The sequence below is a fragment of the Mus pahari genome, chromosome 5 (assembly GCF_900095145.1).
Source record: "Mus pahari chromosome 5, PAHARI_EIJ_v1.1, whole genome shotgun sequence".
Taxonomy (NCBI): Eukaryota; Metazoa; Chordata; class Mammalia; order Rodentia; family Muridae; genus Mus; species Mus pahari.
The window spans coordinates 32,017,027-32,034,473 of record NC_034594.1 but is presented as its reverse complement, the minus strand read 5'-3'; the positions used below and the strand labels follow the sequence as shown (position 1 = coordinate 32,034,473).

The 17,447-nt window shown below is 42.2% G+C and overlaps 1 protein-coding gene across 3 annotated transcripts in view; it reads left to right on the top strand.

Moving 5' to 3' along the window:
* Nab1 (NGFI-A binding protein 1) overlaps nt 1-17,447 on the top strand; it is a 45,477-nt gene that overhangs the window by 15,768 nt on the left and 12,262 nt on the right. For all 3 annotated transcript variants that reach the window (XM_021197748.2, XM_029538798.1, XM_029538797.1), the window contains exons 3-4: nt 4,863-4,996; nt 5,970-6,021. In XM_021197748.2, coding sequence (XP_021053407.1) covers nt 4,863-4,996; nt 5,970-6,021 — 186 coding nt within the window. The remainder of the gene's footprint in view (nt 1-4,862; nt 4,997-5,969; nt 6,022-17,447) is intronic.

The window sequence follows — 17,447 nt, the reverse complement described above, 5'->3', positions numbered from 1 at the left end:
GTTAGCCCAGAAGTTCAGAATACCCAAGATACAACTCACAGACCACATGAGCTCAAGAAGAAGGAAGACCAACGTGGGGATACTTCGGTGCTTCTTAGAAAGGGAAACAAAATACTCACGGGAGCAAATACAGAGACAAGTGTGGAGCAGAGACTGAAGGAAAGGCCATCCAGAGACTGCCCCACCTGGGGACCTATCCCATATACGGTCACCAAACCCAGACACTATTGTGGGTGCCAAGAAGTCCATGCTGACAGGAGCCTGTTACAGCTGTCTCCTGAGAGGCTCTGCCAGAGCCCGACAAATACAGAGGCAGATGCTTGCAGCCAACCATTGAACTGATAGCAGGGTTCCCAATGGAGGAGTTAGAGAAAGGATTGAAGGAACTGAAGGGGTTTGCAACCCCACAGGAAGAACAATATCAACCAACCAGAGCTCCCAGGGTCTAAAACACCAACCAAAGAGTACACATGGAGGGACCCATGGCTCCAGCTGCATATGTAGCAGAGGATGGCCTTGTGGCATCAATGGAAAAAGAGGCCCTTGGTCCCATGAAGGCTAGATGCCCCAATGTAGGGGAATGTGAGAGTGGGGAGGTGGGAGTGGGTGGGTAAGTGGGGGCACACCCTCATAGAAGCAGGAGGAGGGGGGATGGAATGGGGGGCAATCAGGAAAGGGGATAACATTTGAAGGGTAAATAAATGAAATATCCAATTAAAAAAAAAAAAAAGTTAATAAGATAAAACCTCAGGCCCATGAAACAGTGATGCCAAACAGGTCAGCTGCCAGCACAGAGGTGAGAGGTCAGCTGGGTGGGAGGTCACCTGCCAGCCACAGAAGTGGGAGATCAGCAGGGTGAGAGGTCAGCAGGGCAGGAGGTCAGCTGCCTGTGCAGAAGTGAGAGGTCAAAGTTGAGACATTTCAGAGGATTCCAGAAGTTCCAGTTTTGAGAGAAGGGGCTGCATCTGGGGCACTCACATGAGAACACACCTGCCTGGATGATGATGCTTTTACTCTGTGCTCCCTATCTGACAGTTCTCATCGCCTAACACTTGAAAAGCGGTGTTAGGTGTTCCTAGGATGACTTTTAGAAATACACCGTAGGACCTTTTCTTCTTGAATCACTTAGCAAGTTTACATTTTTCTAAACACATTGACTTCATTCATCTTCAGGCACGAGCACAAAGTTATTTATAGTTTTTGTGACCTAACCACATCTATTTGGTCTTTCACCCACCCATTCCGGTTGCCCAGAAATTTGTCGACCATTTTTCTCTGAGAACCACAAACAAGGGTCAATTGGCCCTTCTGGCTTTCTGTCCTAGAGTTTCTATTGCTGCAAAGAGACACTATGACGACAGAAACGCTTAAAAAGGACAACATTTAATTGGGGCTGGGTTACAGTTTCATGATGCCCATTATCGTGGCGAGAAGCATGGCAGCATGCAGGCAGACATGGTTCTGGGAGAAGGAGCCCAGAATTCTGCCTCCTGGTCTGCAGGCAGCAGAAGGGGATTATGTGCCACACCAGGCCTAGGTTGAGCATATGAGACCTCAAAGCTCAAGCCCACAGAGACACACTTCAGTAGGGTCACAGCTACTCCAATAAGGTCACACCTCCTAATAGTGTCACTCCCTATGGGCCAAGCATTCAAACCAGCTTTGTTTTTGGGGGCCGTTCCTATTCAAACCACTAGAACTGCCACCTGTTTGTGTGTGTGTGTGTATGTGTGTGTGTGTGTGTGTGTGTGTGAGAGAGAGACAGCCATGCTCTTGTATGTAGTGTCAGTGGTTGCCTTTAAGCTACAATGTGTCTGTGGTTGTCTTTAAGCTACAATGTTGTATCTGTGGTTGTCTTTAAGCTACAATGTTGTGTCTGTGTTTTCTTCTAAATTGGGTGTTGGGTTCATTGATGTTCCATTAGTCTTATATTTCTGACTTAAGCAGTTGTAGCTCTTGACTTTTCACTGTGCATGGATTCATTATTATTCTTAAAGTTTTGATATTTTTTTATTTTATGATTAATAACTCGTGAGTTATTTATATTTTTTTCTTTTTTCTTTTTGTTTTTTTTTTGTTTTTTTTGTTTTTTTGTTTTTGTTTTGCTTCTAAAGTGAGTGAATCTCCACTACCCCTGCCATTTTTTTTCTAATGATTTCTAAATGAATTACAAGGTAGCTGGTTCTCTCTACTGTGCTGGGCCTGGTCATGTCTAATTTCTTTGACCGAACTCACATTTCTTAGAAGGTGCAGAAGCCCCTGAAGGGGAGTGGCTTCTGATAGCACTCATCTGGATTTATTTCTACAGTTTAACAAGAGACACAAACGAAGATAAGGGCTCAGCCCATCTGGTGTGAGTGAATTGGGGCTGGAGGTCTATGTGAGCATGGAGAGGTTTGTCTTCTGCTGTCTTCCACGTAGCTCTGAGGTTCAGGGTAGTCATGCTCCTTGATGCCCCTGCTAACTGGTGAGTTTCTAAAGCTCTCGGTGCTTGGAGCTTGGTGGATGGTATCGAATTAGGATTCCTCGCTCTGGGGAGCACTGAGCCATGCCTCTTGGTCCTTTCACATACTTCCCAGCCTGTGACACTGTGACACTGGACATTCTATCCTTAACTTTCTTGCTCTTTGTGCACAGCCATCTTTGTTTTGGGCTCACATGCCTTACTCTATTTCTGGCTCTTCAAGGATTTCTGGTAATGTCCCTGCCATCATCACTCTGTTTGTTTTAGTCAGCGTTTTTTTTGTTTTGTTTTGTTTTTTGTTTGTTTGGTTTTGGTTTGGCGTGAGTCTTAATTTTTCTGTTCTTAAAATGTTCTGGCAAAAGCAACATAAGGAAGGGACAGTTTATTTGGGCTCATAGTTCATCATGGTGGGAAGCCAAGTTACCAAGACTTGAAGCATCTGGTCACATTGTGCTTACAATCAGGTAGAACAGAACAATGAATGCTTAGGGGCAGTTCACTTTCACCTTTTTGTGCATCCTTGATCTCATCGCAGGGAATGGTGCCACCCACAGTTGAATGTGCCTTCCAACCCCAACTAGCCTAGTCAAGATAATTCCTTACAGGCATACCCAGTGGCCTATTTCCTAGAGATAATCCCTTACAGGGATGCCCCAAGGCCTGTTTCCCAGATCTCATCTCATTGACAATTGAGATTAAACCATCACTGTTCATTTTATTCTCTGATCAAATAAATGAAAATGAAATCAAAGCCATCTACATGATAGAAAGCAACACTGAAAAGGATTCTGGGAATGGTCTTCCCGTGTGTGTTTGTGGTAAGATCTGGAGTAGTTTATCTAAAGGGAAATTGTGGTAGGACATAAAAATTTAGTAAGCGCTGGCGGTATGGCTCAGCGTTCAAAGTGCCTTGCTACTCTTGTAGAGTTTAGTCCCTAGCACCCACGTCAGGCAGCATTCAACTGCCTGTGAAGACAACTTTAGGGGACCTTGTACACTCTTCTGACATCTCTGGTATCTGCACATATGTGACATACATCAAGACAGACAAGTATAAGTAAAAATTAATCTTAAAAAAATCTTATTAAAATTGAGTGTGTTCTCTGATCTAACAGTCCATTTGTTGTAGCTTATACCACATAATTAGATATGCAGACAAAGATATACATTTATAAATGTCCTTTTCTCTTCTGTTTGTAGTATTTGAACTGGGGTGAGGTTGGCTTAAATTATATATTGCTCTTAACTGAAGTAACATTTTACATATATGACAAAACCAATATTATAAAGGATTTTAAAATTATCAGCCAAACAGTATACATTGTGCATCGACTCTATATCAGGTGCTGATGTAAATAAGCGAAGTTTCTGTCATAAAACATGGTAAAAATAAAAGGTACAGAATTATATAGATGAACAAAGGGACTGACAGTTCTTAGTGGAGAAAAATAAGAAGTAGCAATAAAGGTGAGGTGCCTGGGTAGAGAGAAAAGGCGAACGACTGAACTTTTTTAATAAAATAAAACCAGAGCTAAACACCACCAGCAGCTTCATGCCTGGTATAGATCTATTTCTTTCTGTGACAGCCTTTGGGGTAGTACACATAACGAGGCTTAGAGGCGTCTCTGTGTGTCCAGTGTCCCATAGCCATGAGCAGTTGAGCAGAATTAGTCCCAGGTCTGCTAACACTAAGCCCTTCTTCCTGCCATTACCCTCACTGACTGAGGACAGTTCTTAACTTATAAAAGAAGTGTAGCTTATCTGCCATCAGTCTCCTGCACCTGCTTGACCCAGCTATGGGGAACATACTGGCATGTCAACAAGTTAGAATTTTTATGTCTACCATAATACTTCCTATTTTAAGTTTTAGTATAGGTGTCTGATCAACCAGCAGCAATATTGACAATATTCTAACAAGTATTGACTCAAGCAAATATAAAAAGTCTGAGACATCGCTTTTCCAGTGCCAGTCTGACTTGTCACAACTTTGCTGTTTAAGTGATCTGATTAGTGTTGCGTAAGGAACTTTTGTGTCAGTGCACATGAGAAATGCTGTCAGGCTGTGTGTATTCAGGGTTAAATAAAGAAAGATTGTTACCAGTTCAAAAATCAATTTAGTTTTTCTTTCATAAGAAAAATGAGATGCAGAATATTTATCATTCATAAAGTCCCCCACCTTGTCAAAAATATAGAATAAATAAACGCAGGTGTAAAAGTATAACTTTTTTTGGATTGTTTGGGCGCTAGAAGACTGAAAGTCAGCGATCCCTTCCGAAGGCTGACACAAGGGTAAGGGGGGATTTTATGCATTATTTCTTCCTGTAATGACGTGAGCTTTTCTATGATCTAATGAAGAAGAGATCCTTATACTTCTGAAACTTTTCTTTTGTATGTTGAGCTCACTGTTAACGAGGCAGCCGCTCAGCTGTGTGTCAAGGACAATGCCCTGCTGACAAGAAGAGATGAGCTTTTTGCCCTGGCCAGGCAGGTTTCTCGAGAGGTTACCTACAAGTACACTTACAGGACCACCAGGTAAGGTCGCAGCGGGGCAGTTGCACAGTGGGTAGAGGCCGTTTGCAACATTGCTCATAGATAGAATATGAATGTTTCTGAGAAAGTAACATTATGACTCATATAGACATTTCAAAACATTGTTTCAAAGACATCTTTTTAATTAAATTATCTTAAACTAGAACTTAAAAACATAGAAAAAAAGTTTGTATCAATGGGTACCATTTGCTATTTGAATATATGATGCACTGTGTGATGTTGAATTCAGTTGCTAAGTCTACCTGCTCAAACATTTATTATGTGTTCTTATTGAAGACATAAACCTTTCTCTGGGTTATGGATTCTTGTGTGCAGTCTTCGGTTATTGGAAATAATACTACAATAAATAAAATTCCATTTTGCCTATTCCAAGATACACTGTTTATATTTTAGTGTCTTTATAAGTTAGATTGACTTGTCATAGTTTAGTTGGAAAGAATATATACAACTATATATACATATCAAGGTGGTGCCTCAAAGAATGGGATATCCTAGCACTATGGTGCCACGTCATAGATATGTTAGTAACTGTGAGATAGTTCCCAGAAGGGAGACTTCCAAGTCAGGTAAGAATGTCTGTGGCTTTGGGAGATAGGCACAACGGTCTTATTTCATACAGTCTTATGCATTCATTTCAAATGGCTATTTTTATCATGTTTTAAATGGTTCCTGCTGAATTCTAAGGGACATTCCTTGACACCTTGCTGTTATTGTTAAGATTGTTGTTAAGTAGCACTTTCTCTGGTCAAGTTGTCAGGTCAGAGGCTTTCTACAGCATGTGCATACCCCTTAATATTATATTGGAAATGACAGGACATAATGTAAATGGTTATTTAAGTCATTTTTCCTGTTATGGTTTCAGAATCACATATTCTGAGGGAATGTTACAGACTGAAGTCATTCAGTAGTAAAATTGGCTATCTTCTCAAGCTTTTTCTTTCTCCCTTTCTTTTAGGTTAAAGTGTGGTGAAAGAGATGAATTATCTCCAAAGAGAATTAAAATAGAGGTATGGATACATGCAATACATTGGTATGCTAATAAGTTTTCTTCATTTATAATAAGATCAACAAAGTAATGTTAAAGATTCCTAGTTCAGTCACAAAAGAATGGCCATATAGTTCAGTAAAAAAATTTTTCTACTTCTTAAAAGCAATATAGAATTTGTTATTCTGAAGTACTTGTAGTAATATCAGTGAGCAAGCCCAGGAGATTTTTTTTACATGTTTTTGAGATTTTATTATTTTTATGTGTATGGGTGTTTTGACTGCATTTATGTCCTGGGCCACGTGTATGCAGTGTCCATGTGGACCAGAAGAGGCTGTTGGACTCCCTATTGCTGGAGATGTATCTGCTTGTGAGCTGCCATGTCAGAACCCATGTCCTCTGGAAGAGCAGCCAGTGCACCTAACAAGTGGGCCATCTCTCTGATCTCTTCTCCCAGAAGATTCTTAAAAAGAAACTGTATTGATTAGATTGATACCTGGTTTATCAAAAGTTAATTTACAATTTAGCTTCTTATAGACTGGAAAATCCTCCTTGATTAAACACATCTTTCCTCTCTTGGCATTAGTTGCAGGTCCCTCAGTAGCTGACCTTTGGGGCTCTGTGTTATCCTCGGTTATTGAACCAACAGCTCAATAGCTGTAATTGTGGAAACGTGTGTACCTTCCCCCAAGAGACTCTGATTGAGACTGCTCTTGTAATTTTAACTGGGAGTGGTAGAATGGAAACTGAACAAGAAAACATGCATCTCTTAGGGTTCTTGAGGCACAGATGGATTCAGAACTGCCCTTCCCCAGTTTGGGTCGCTCATCTTTCCTAAGTCTAGTTTACAGCAGAGTGGGAGTTCTAATCTCAGCCGCCCCTCTTCCTTCCCTCTTGGGTGTGGATGTGGACTTGGACTCTCTGATCTACCCCGTTATGTAATGATGTCAGGTTGTAACAGGTCACCCATGGCTAAGCACCCCAGCTATCAGTCACCACGTGATCGTTTCTTACTGTCTGTATGGCAGAGTCCTTCATTGGTAACAAGCCAGAATTATCTTATAAAAACATACCTTTTCCTCCCTTTAATCCCAGTGGCTTTCCATCCCTGTGAGGAAGCCTAACATGGGAGGTATCTGCGACCCTCACAGTCTGGCTCTGGCTTGCTGTTGGTCTTTGCTGTTTTAACATTACTGTTCCTACTGTTCCACCTGCTCAGGCTAACAGCAGCCCATGGGGCTGGGATTAATGAGCTCAGTGTTCTCACCATCCACCACCGTAGCCCAGCCTAGGTGGCCATAGTTTATGGGGGCGGGGAGGTGGCTTGTGTACCCCGTCACATTCTGGCTGCTGTCCAGCTTGTTTCATAGCACTTATGGTTAGGAATTCTTGAATGTTTGTGTTTAGTTTAGAATTGGCCTGCTCTTCTAGAAAAGACTAGGGCTCTTAACCTGTGTGCCTCCTACCATATGATGAGTTTATAGCGTTGCTCTGCATTGAATGGGCATGAGGAACAGCTGTTAGGTAAAACAGTGAATGACTGTCATTCAATTTTTTTTATCTGATATTTTCTTCATTTACATTTCAAATGCTATCCTGAAAGTTCCCTATACCACCCCCACCCCCCACCCCTGCTCCCCTACCCACCCATTCCCACTACTTGGCCCAGGCGTTCCCTTGTGCTGGGTCATATAAAGTTTGCAAGACCAAGGGGCCTCTCTTCCCAGTGATGGCCGATTAGGCCATCTTCTGCTACATATGCAGCTAGAGACACGAGCTCTAGGGGTACTGGTTAGTTCATATTGTTGTTCCACCTACAGGGTTGCAGCCCCCTTCAGCTCCTTGGGTACTTTCTCTAGCTCCTCCATTGGGGGCCCTGTGTTCCATCCAATAGCTGACTGTGAACATCCACTTCTGGATTTGGCAGATACTGGCACAGCCTCACAAGAGGCCGCTATATCAGGGTACTTTCAGCAAAATCTTGCTGGTATATGCAATAGTGTCTGGATTTGGTGGTTGTTTATGGGATGGATCCCTGGGTGGGGCAGTCTCTGGATGGTCCTTCCTTCCATCTCAGCTCCAAACTTTGTCTCTGTAACTCCTTCCATGGGTATTTTGTTTCCCATTCTAAGAAGGAATGAAGTATCCACACTTTGGTCTTCCTTCATCTTGAGTTTCATGTGTTTTGCAAATTGTATCTTGGGTATTCTGACTTTCTGGGCTAATTTCCCCTTATCAGTGAGTGCATACCATGTGGGTTCTTTTGTGATTGGGTTACCTCACTCAGGATGATATCCTCCAGATCCATCCATTTGCCTAAGAATTTCATAAATTCATTGATTTTAATAGCTGAGTAGTACTCCATTGTGTAAATGTACCACATTTTCTGTATCCATTACTCTGTTGAGAGACATCTGCAATTTCACCAGCAATGGAGGAATCCCTCATTCTCCACATCCTTGCCAGCATCTGCTGTCACCTGAAATTTTGATCTTAGCCATTCTGACTGGTGTGAGGTGTAATCTCAGGGTTGTTTTGATTTGCATTTCCCTGATGATTAAGGATGTTGGACATTTTTTCAGGTGCTTCTCAGCCATTCAATATTCCTCAGTTGATAAATCTTTGTTTAGCTCTGTACCAGATTTTTAAAATAGGGTTATTTGATTTCCTGGAGTCCAGCTTCTTTAGTTCTTTGTATTAAGAAAAAGTAATTGTTGCTTCCTGTTGTTTTTGTTGTTAGAGTTAAGATTCTGTTCATGTGACTATTTTCTTTTAGGTTTGTTGAAAGATTACTTTTTTGCTTTTCCTAGGGCATAGTTTCCCTTCTTGTATTTGGAGTTTTCCCTTTATTATCCTCTGAAGGGCTGGATTCATGGAAAGATATTGTGTGAATTTGGTTTTGTCATGGAATACTTTGGTTTCTCCATCTATAGTAATTGAGAGTTTAGCTGGGTATAGTAGTCTGGGGTGGCATTTGTGTTCTCTTAGGGGTCTGTATGACATCACTCCAGGATATTCTGGCTTTCATAGTCTCTGGTGAAAAGTNTGGTGTAATTCTAATAGGTCTCCCTTTATATGTTACTTGACCTTTTCCCCTTACTGCTTCTAATATTCCATCTTTTCTTAGTGTATTTGTTGTTCTGATTATTATGTGTCAGGAGGAATTTCTTTTCTGGTCCAGTCTATTTGGAGTTCTGTAGGCTTCTTGTATGTTCATGGGCATCTCTTTCTTTAGGTTAGAGAAATTTTCTTCTATAATTTTGTTGAAGATATTTTCTGGCCCTTTAAGTTGATAATCTTCATTCTCATCTACTCCTATTATCGGTATGTTTGGTCTCATTGTGTCCTGGATTTCCTGGATGTTTTGAGTTAGGATCTTTTTGCATTTTGCATTTCCTTTAATTGTGTCAATGTTTTCTATAGAATTTTCTGCACCTGAGATTCTCTCTTCCATCTCTTGTATTCTGTTGCTGATGCTTGCATCTATGGTTCCTGATATCTTTCCTGGGATTTCTATCTTCAGAGTTGTCTCCCTTTGGGTTTTCTTTATTGTTTCTACTTCCATTTTTAGATCTTAGATGATTTTGTTCAACTCCATCACCTGTTCGGTTGTGTTTTCCTGTAAGGGATTTTTGTGTTTCCCTTTTAAGGACTTGTACCTGTTTAGGAGTGTTTTCCTGAAATTCTTTAAGGGATTTTTGTGTTTCCTCTTTAAGGACTTCTACCTGTTTAGCAGTGTTCTCCTTTATTTCTTTAAGTGAGTTATCAATGCCTTTCTTAAAATCCTCTACCATCATCATGAGATATGATTTAAAATCCAAGTCTTGCTTTTCATGTGTGTTGGGGTATTCAGGACTGGCTGTGGTGGGTGTACTGGGTTCTGATGATGCCGAGTGATCTTGGTTTCTATTAGTAAGATTCTTACCTTTGCCTTTCACCATCTGGAAATCAATGGTATTAGATGTTCTTGCTGTCTCTGGCTGGAGCTTCTTCTTCCTGTGATTCTGTCAGCCTCTGTCAGCAGTCCTGGGAGTCCAACTCTCACCTGAAGCTCAGTGGTCAGAGCACTGTCTGCAGGCAAGCTCTCCTCTTGCAGGGAAGGTGCACAGAGGTCTGGAGCTCAGCTCTGCCTCCTGGCTGAGGATGAAGGCCTGAAGGGGCCCTGTCCAAGAAGCTCTGTTGCTTCTGCGGCCTGCACACTCTCCTGTTCGGACTGGTCTCTGAGAGATCTGAGATAGAAGATGGTGGTCTTGCCTAAGTCCTGGGGTCAGAGCCCTCCCTGGAGGCTGACTATCCTCTGGCGGGGGGGGGGAGGGAGGGAGGGAGGGGGGGGGGGGGGGGCGGATAGGTGCCCAGAGGTCTGGTTCTCAGCTCCACCTCCTGGCTGAGGATGAAGGCCCTAAGGGCCCCTGTCCAAGAAGCTCTGAACAAACAAAAATCTTTGTCCTTAAGTTCTCAAATAAATATTTTGTTCCTAAGGGACAATTCTCTTTTAAGTTGTGCTTATGTTTGCCTTTAATGCTTTGTTTTGTTTTGTTTTTGTTTTTCAAGACAGGGTTTCTGTGTGTAGACCTGACTGTCATAGAACTAGCTCTGTAGAACAGGCTACCCTTGAGCTCACAGAGATCCACCTGCCTCTGCTTCCTGAGTGCTTGGACCAAAGGCATGTACTACCACCTGACTATTGTCTTGTCTTGATGTTCACTTTGGAGGACTATTCAAGATGGGTTAGTTCCAGTTCAGGAGGCTTGTTGACACTGTTTAACAGGTTATGTTGAAAGGTAGTAAAACAGTTTAATCATCTGCATACCAAGATAACTGCAAGAAGATGCTTATAGGTCTGACTGTGGCTCTCCTGAGAGAAAACAGGGGGATGCAGACACTGCCTGGCCTGTGCTGTTGGCTATGGCTGCTGCTCTTCGCAGCATTGGATCACAATGGTCCAATAACAGCTGTTATTCATGCCTGTTCAATGCAAAGCAATACTATAAACTCACTGTGTGGTAGGAGGCACACAGGTAAGAGTCCTGTTACTCTTTAGCTGGGTAGACTGATTCTAAATTAAACAAATGGTCTAAATTAAATCAGTGGTCATGACTTGGTCTGCTCCTCATGTAAGCCGTACTGTTTCACACTTAAACATATGGTCATGACTGATTGGAGCTGCCTTTATTGCTTTTTGGCTACATGAATCATTTTTTAAACCCCTCACTGCCCCTGAGCTAAAACTTAAGCAACTTCTTTGTGCAGCAATTTGAGTTTATCATTAGAAACTCGAGAGTGTTGGGTTATTACATTAGCTGTAGAATTTCAATTCCTTGAAATATATCTCTCTGAAGATAAATAGTTCACTATGGTTGGCTCATCATTTTATTAGGGTCACAAAGCCACTTGAATAGTTGAATAGTTTTGATTTAGAATTAAAACAACCACAGTTGCCTTTCCCTGTAAAAATCCTAGCCCTTCCATGTACATACAGGACTCCTAGCTTGTTCCTAGAAATAAACACAATCCTTACCTTGAATTTAGGACACTAATTCATGCTCTGTTGTTGTCTTTACAGTTTTGGTTTTTTGGTTTGTAAAAGTACTTAGGCATCACTAAGAGATTGGTGGTTCCATGTGTGTATAGTGTGTCACTCAGCATGCTAGTCTATAAGTCTGGCATTGTCCTAGCCGGATTCTGTTCTGTGTTCTGAGTATGTTTAAGTGTTGGAGCTGTCCACATGCTTCCAGAAGCTGATGGTGGGTGGTATTGGCTGTCATGGGGTCTTCCCCTGTAACACTTGTCACCAAGATTAGTGCCTTCCATGAGGCAACTGTGGCATGAGAGTGTGTGAAGTGTGAGTGGGGCCTCCCCTGGGAGGTTTCAGTTGAGCTGGGTTTTAAAGGTAGGAGTGCCAGAGGGTATTCAGGGTGGCATCGTAAAAATAATTTGGGGAAACAGATGTAACAAAATACCAATCATGTTTAGGAAAACAGTATTGGTCTAACAATGTTCTTGACACAAAACGCCACGTAAGGAAACCTGGAATGAGAACTTCAGAACTCTGCAAACCTCCTTCTACCCTCGCTTTAACAAACGCTTCTGTGCTTCTCGGCTTTTTCCTTATAGGACAGAGTCCCAATTGCTTAGGCCAAAATTCATTCAAGGACTACTTCTCTCCCTTGCCCCAAAAGGGAGCACACAGACCAAGGTGCTTGCTTGTTTCCGTGTTTAACAGGATACTTTTTTGTAATGAACAATAACAAAATGTGATGTCCAGTCTGGTAGGAAAGGAAGCAATTGTGTGTGCTGTTGTCAGTGCATTAGGGTGCACGAGTAAGGCAGAGCCGTGTGTAAGGGCAGTCTGATGTCTTCCTGTGGCTGAAGGCTGTGTCTCCCAGATCCACACTGTAAGGGTTGGGTGCAATGACACTTCAGTACTCACCTGACTTTTCTCCCCTGAGACAATATTGTTCCCCCATAATGATGGCTTTTTAAAGTATCAACAAAGACTGTATAAAATATATATATATATATATATATANTAAATCAGTGTTAGAAATGCATATGCTGCTTTTGTAGCTGTATACATAATATATATATATATATATATATATATATATATATATATATATATATTGTCCTTAAATGGCGTACCGCCTTTAACATGTTAGATGTTAAAATATATAAAGATTTTGAACATTATTTCTTCAGTTTCTAAAGAAAATATGATACTCGCAGAGACCCTTCCCGCATGAGTGAGCCTTAGTGAAAGCACATGGAAATGGACAGGTCTGGGGAAATCCCCTCTCGAAGCTCTGTGAGACAGTGAGTCAGGCTCGTTTAACACTTCTGCAGATTGAACAACTGCAGAACACTCACCTCTAGCTAACCAAGGGTGAATTGTGTGTTCTTATTCAAAGGGACCCTAAAGCATGTAGCTGTAGGACAATCATAACAATGATGAATTTGTAAATCATGATATTATGTGCCAGACATTTATCACAAACCTTCTTGTGTATGCTTTATGATGTCCATTCCACTGCCAGGGAAGACCCACAGCTGTCATGTTGCTATCTACTGGCAGAGCCAGGGTTTCCAGCCCATGTCTTACATCTGAGCTCTAAGCAGTACCTTTCTGGGTGCTAATGAGCATTCACAAAACACCTCACCTGCACAGAACGGTTCTGTTGGACTTAGAACTTTCTCTCTGCTCTGTGGTTGTGAAGGAAAAAGCATGTACAGGACTCATCGTCTCTCAGGAAGACAATGGCAGTAACTATTTTCTAATCTAAGTACAACTGCCTGGTAAACAACTGTAAGTTTTGAGTAGAAAATTTAACAGTGGTAACTGCAAAATATATTAATATGAAAGAGAGCTTCCATATTAGGGTGAGTAGAAAGAGTATGTTGGGAAGATATCCATAGAAGTTAGTCTGATTTATTTATACTCTTCCTTTGACAGGGTAAGATGGCTTGACAGTTTATCATGAGCATGCAGAATTAAGAGCCAGAGTCCCTGGCTGACTTGTCTTGGCTTAAAGGTTTAAAATACTGGTTCAAAGAAGAGTCAGCTAGTAACCTTTCTTTTTGGTTTAAGAACAAACTGTGATTATCTCCAGTAACAGCAGCGTCAAAGGAGCTTCTTAGAGAGGACAGTGCTGAAGGTCGCTGACTGCTCAGAGCGACCACACGCAGTGTGTCTTTTCCTTGTTAGTTTTCTTCATTTGCCAGAATTGCTAGAAAGAGGGCAGACATGAGGGATGACAACTCCGTCCCTGTGAAGTAGAGAGTACAGGACAGACATGATGGATGACAACTCCGTCCCTGTGAAGTAGAGAGTACAGGAGAGACATGAGGGATGACAACTGTGTCCCTGCGGAGTAGAGCACAGGAGAGACATGAGGGATGACAACTCTGTCCCCGTGGAGTAGAGAGTCCAGACATGGCTAGATGGAAGAAATGAATTCGTTAACAGACCGGAAAGTCCGAGAACTGGGTTTGAACAAGAAAGAGGAAACATCTGCCAGCCAGCTGCTCTGGGGAAGCATGGAGTGCGAGGCAGGGTCAGAATACCCACCTACACTGTGACTAAGCTCGTGAAAGGAAAGCTGGTGGAGTCTGAAGTAGGCTCTTCTCTCTAGATCAGAAAAGCAGAAACAGTACAACCTGCTATTCATACAGAAAGCATGAATAGAGAAAGGGGAAAATGCACACGTGGGGTTCAGAACATCTGCCACCATGCATCTCTCCAAGACAACTGGGCAGCCGCTTTAGAACAGCTCACTGGTGCTTGGTGGGAAAGAGAGAGAGGAGACCACAGGCGTGAGACTAATTAGGTCACAAACATGTATCATATATTCTCATTGTTGAGCTCCAGATTCTCATCACCAAGGGAACGCTGTAATTAATGGCAGCAGCCATCAATGTGACATGGAGATAAATTGCTCATAGCATGGTACAGCTGGTGCCTAGAGAGAAGGCTACAGAGACCCAAAATAAGCCTTGTACCAAATACAGTAAAGACCAAGTTATATTCTTCTACCAATATATTAGTATCTTAGAAAGGGAGGCCTGTTGTTTCTCTGTTGAATATTCCAGATACCTTGTTTCTCATTATAAACAATGGAGCACTAACTACCCATCTTCCAGCAAGCTTCCATGTACAAAGTTTGAAGGTCCCCTCCCCAGCTTTGCAGTATTCTCATGGCTGACCATGAAGGCACTCATGACAAGATTTGCCATCTGCATCGTTCATTTAATACCCACAAATCTCCTCTGGGCAGGCAAAGCAGGTGATGCAATCTCCATGGAAAAATTGGGAATGCTGTAAATGATGTGGTTAACTTGCTGATACCACACATCTGGTCTTAACACAAGAAGACTGGTTAGCTACTTCCTCCTTCATAAGCCTCTTCAAACAGTATTTAAGATATTGGGACATCTGGGGATTCTGTCAGCAGCTACACCCACAGCATACTGTTGAGCTGATGGCTGCTGTAAGTCTCCAGCTCTGATTTCACTCTTTGGTCCAAAATCACTACCCTTACTTATCAGGTTTATGCACAGGGAAATCATTGCAGCCCTTAGAAAAAGATGTCTCTGCCTGCAATGATCCATTTTCTAGTTTCCCTTGTAATCTATGCCTGGCCCTGTAGCCTTTATTGCAGTGAGTATCCCCGACATACTCTAAGGCTGCTCTTCTCCATCTTCACCACAGACATTAACCAAGTATCAGCTGTGTCTGGTCTAGCCTTTCTAAAATCTGGCCTGGCAGTCTTTCTGAGAGCATCACCATCTAAATAAAGGGAATGTTTGCGTTGTTTAAGATAAGCCTTAAATTCCATAGTATTGTGTATAAAGCCCCACAGCATCTAGCCGTGCCCTTCTAGCATCTCTGGACACTTCCTTAGGTACTCCTTACTGTAACTGTGATAAACCATGTACAGCCATTACTTTTGCCCTCAGGCCTTTAAGCTTCTGTCTTTTCCTGGAGAGCTCCTCTCAGTTTCTTGTTCTCTTTCAAAAGCCTTCCCAGTGTTCCAGGTCTCAGATCAATGGCCTCTATGGGCTGATGGCCTCTGTGGGCTGATGGCCTCTGTGGGCTGATGGCCTCTGTGGGCTGATGGCCTCTGTGGGCTGATGGCCCCTGTGGGCTGATGGCCTCTGTGGGCTGATGGCCTCTGTGGGCTGATGGCCCCTGTGGGCTGATGGCCCCTGTGGGCTGATGGTCCCTGTGGGCTGCTCGTCAGGACTCAGCAGCATGCCTTTCCTGGCTGCTGCTCTAGCCCCAGGTGCTTTCAGAATCCCACTGAGCTTTCACCAAAATATCCCCTACCAGTATCCCAGCATCTTCTTGCTGGTTAGAGTTTTACGTATGTAGCTCCCACTCATCCTTGGAGAGCTATACTGTGCATATATCCCCCCCCCAAAAAAAAAAAAACCCCACATTCTTTCCCCCTGTATAACAAAGGGACGGGCAAGTCACCTATGCTGGTCCGTTTTATGTTAACTAAAGGTGGTGGAGTTGGGGCTGAACTTTCTAAATGGGAGAAATATTTTTGTGGGTAATTCATATGTACCATGCACTGAGGTAAGTATTTTTTTTGCACAATTTTGTTTCTCTAAAAATGCTTGTATAAATGAGCCTTGGCTGCTATAGTGTCCCTCTTACAAATGGGACAGTATATACCCAGGGACAAAATGGTCTGTTCCTCATCCCAGGATTAGCAATAGGAATAGACTTCAAACCCAGCACAAATTATGAAGTTGTAGTCAGTTCTCATGAAAAATAGCTATTATTCATAGTCAAGTTTCAGAAATATCTTCATGTTAGGGCTGTATGCATTGAGCTTAGGCTTGGAGCTGGTGTCTAGAGCTATAGAACAGGGGAAACAAGCATTTTTTATGAGGGTTAAGTAGAAAATGCCTGTGAAATCAGAACCAGTACAGTTTGGGCTGCTGAAGACCAGCAGGGGGTTGTTGGGCAGTCTCCTTGATGCTTGATCCAAGTGTACTCGTTTGAGCTTAAAGGAAGGTTTGCTCCAGTGGAGGCTGAATAGTAGGAGTTAAGAAAAGAATCTTAGAAGAAAAATGGAGTAACCAAGAGAATGATATACTCATGCTCTTATATAAAGTTGACTCTAGCTCACCTACTCATTACAGTCTATCCATTCCTATTCAGCAGGGTAGGAGATAGAACGGCAAGTGTCTTCAATACTAGGAAAGTACAGTTGGAGATAAAGGTGCATGAAGCGGTCTCACAGTGTGAGAGTTATTTACTCTTTACTTCCAATCATGTTGTCTCATGTCTGACTTCAAACAACAATAATTGTAGTTGTGGTGCCTTTAATCCCAGCCCTCAGGAGCCAAGGCAGAAAGGTTGAGAGTTCAAGGCCAAGGCTGAGCTACAACCTGGACTAGCCTGGCCTGTAAAATGAGACCAACTCAAAACTTTAAAATTTTTAATTAAAAATAGATAATTAGATGTTATTTAGGAAATGGATTTAGTAGACTAAATATTTGAAAGCATGGCATGCAAAGACCGTAATGGGATATTGTTTTGAGCCAATATCTTAAATCTCAAATAAAATAAAACATTTCATTATATCACCACATCTTTTTCTACCAGATTACTATAAAGGGTTTGCTTTTAAATTGTTAACCCTGTGTTAAAAGCATGTAACTTATCCCACAAAGGGAAAGCTGCATTGGTAATAAGGGTTTCTGTAAGGAGACCCTAGTGGCCTTTCCTTAAGGCTTCCTTACTAAAGCCATCATAGTTACCTGTAGCTTTACATATAGCAGCCTTTTATATAACAGCAAATAGGCAGTTAAAAAAGAACGTAAGGGCTGGTGAGATGGCTCAGTGGGTAAGAGCACCCGACTGCTCTTCCGAAGGTCCTGAGTTCAAATCCCAGCAACCTCATGGTGGCTCACAACCATCTGTAACAAGATCTGACG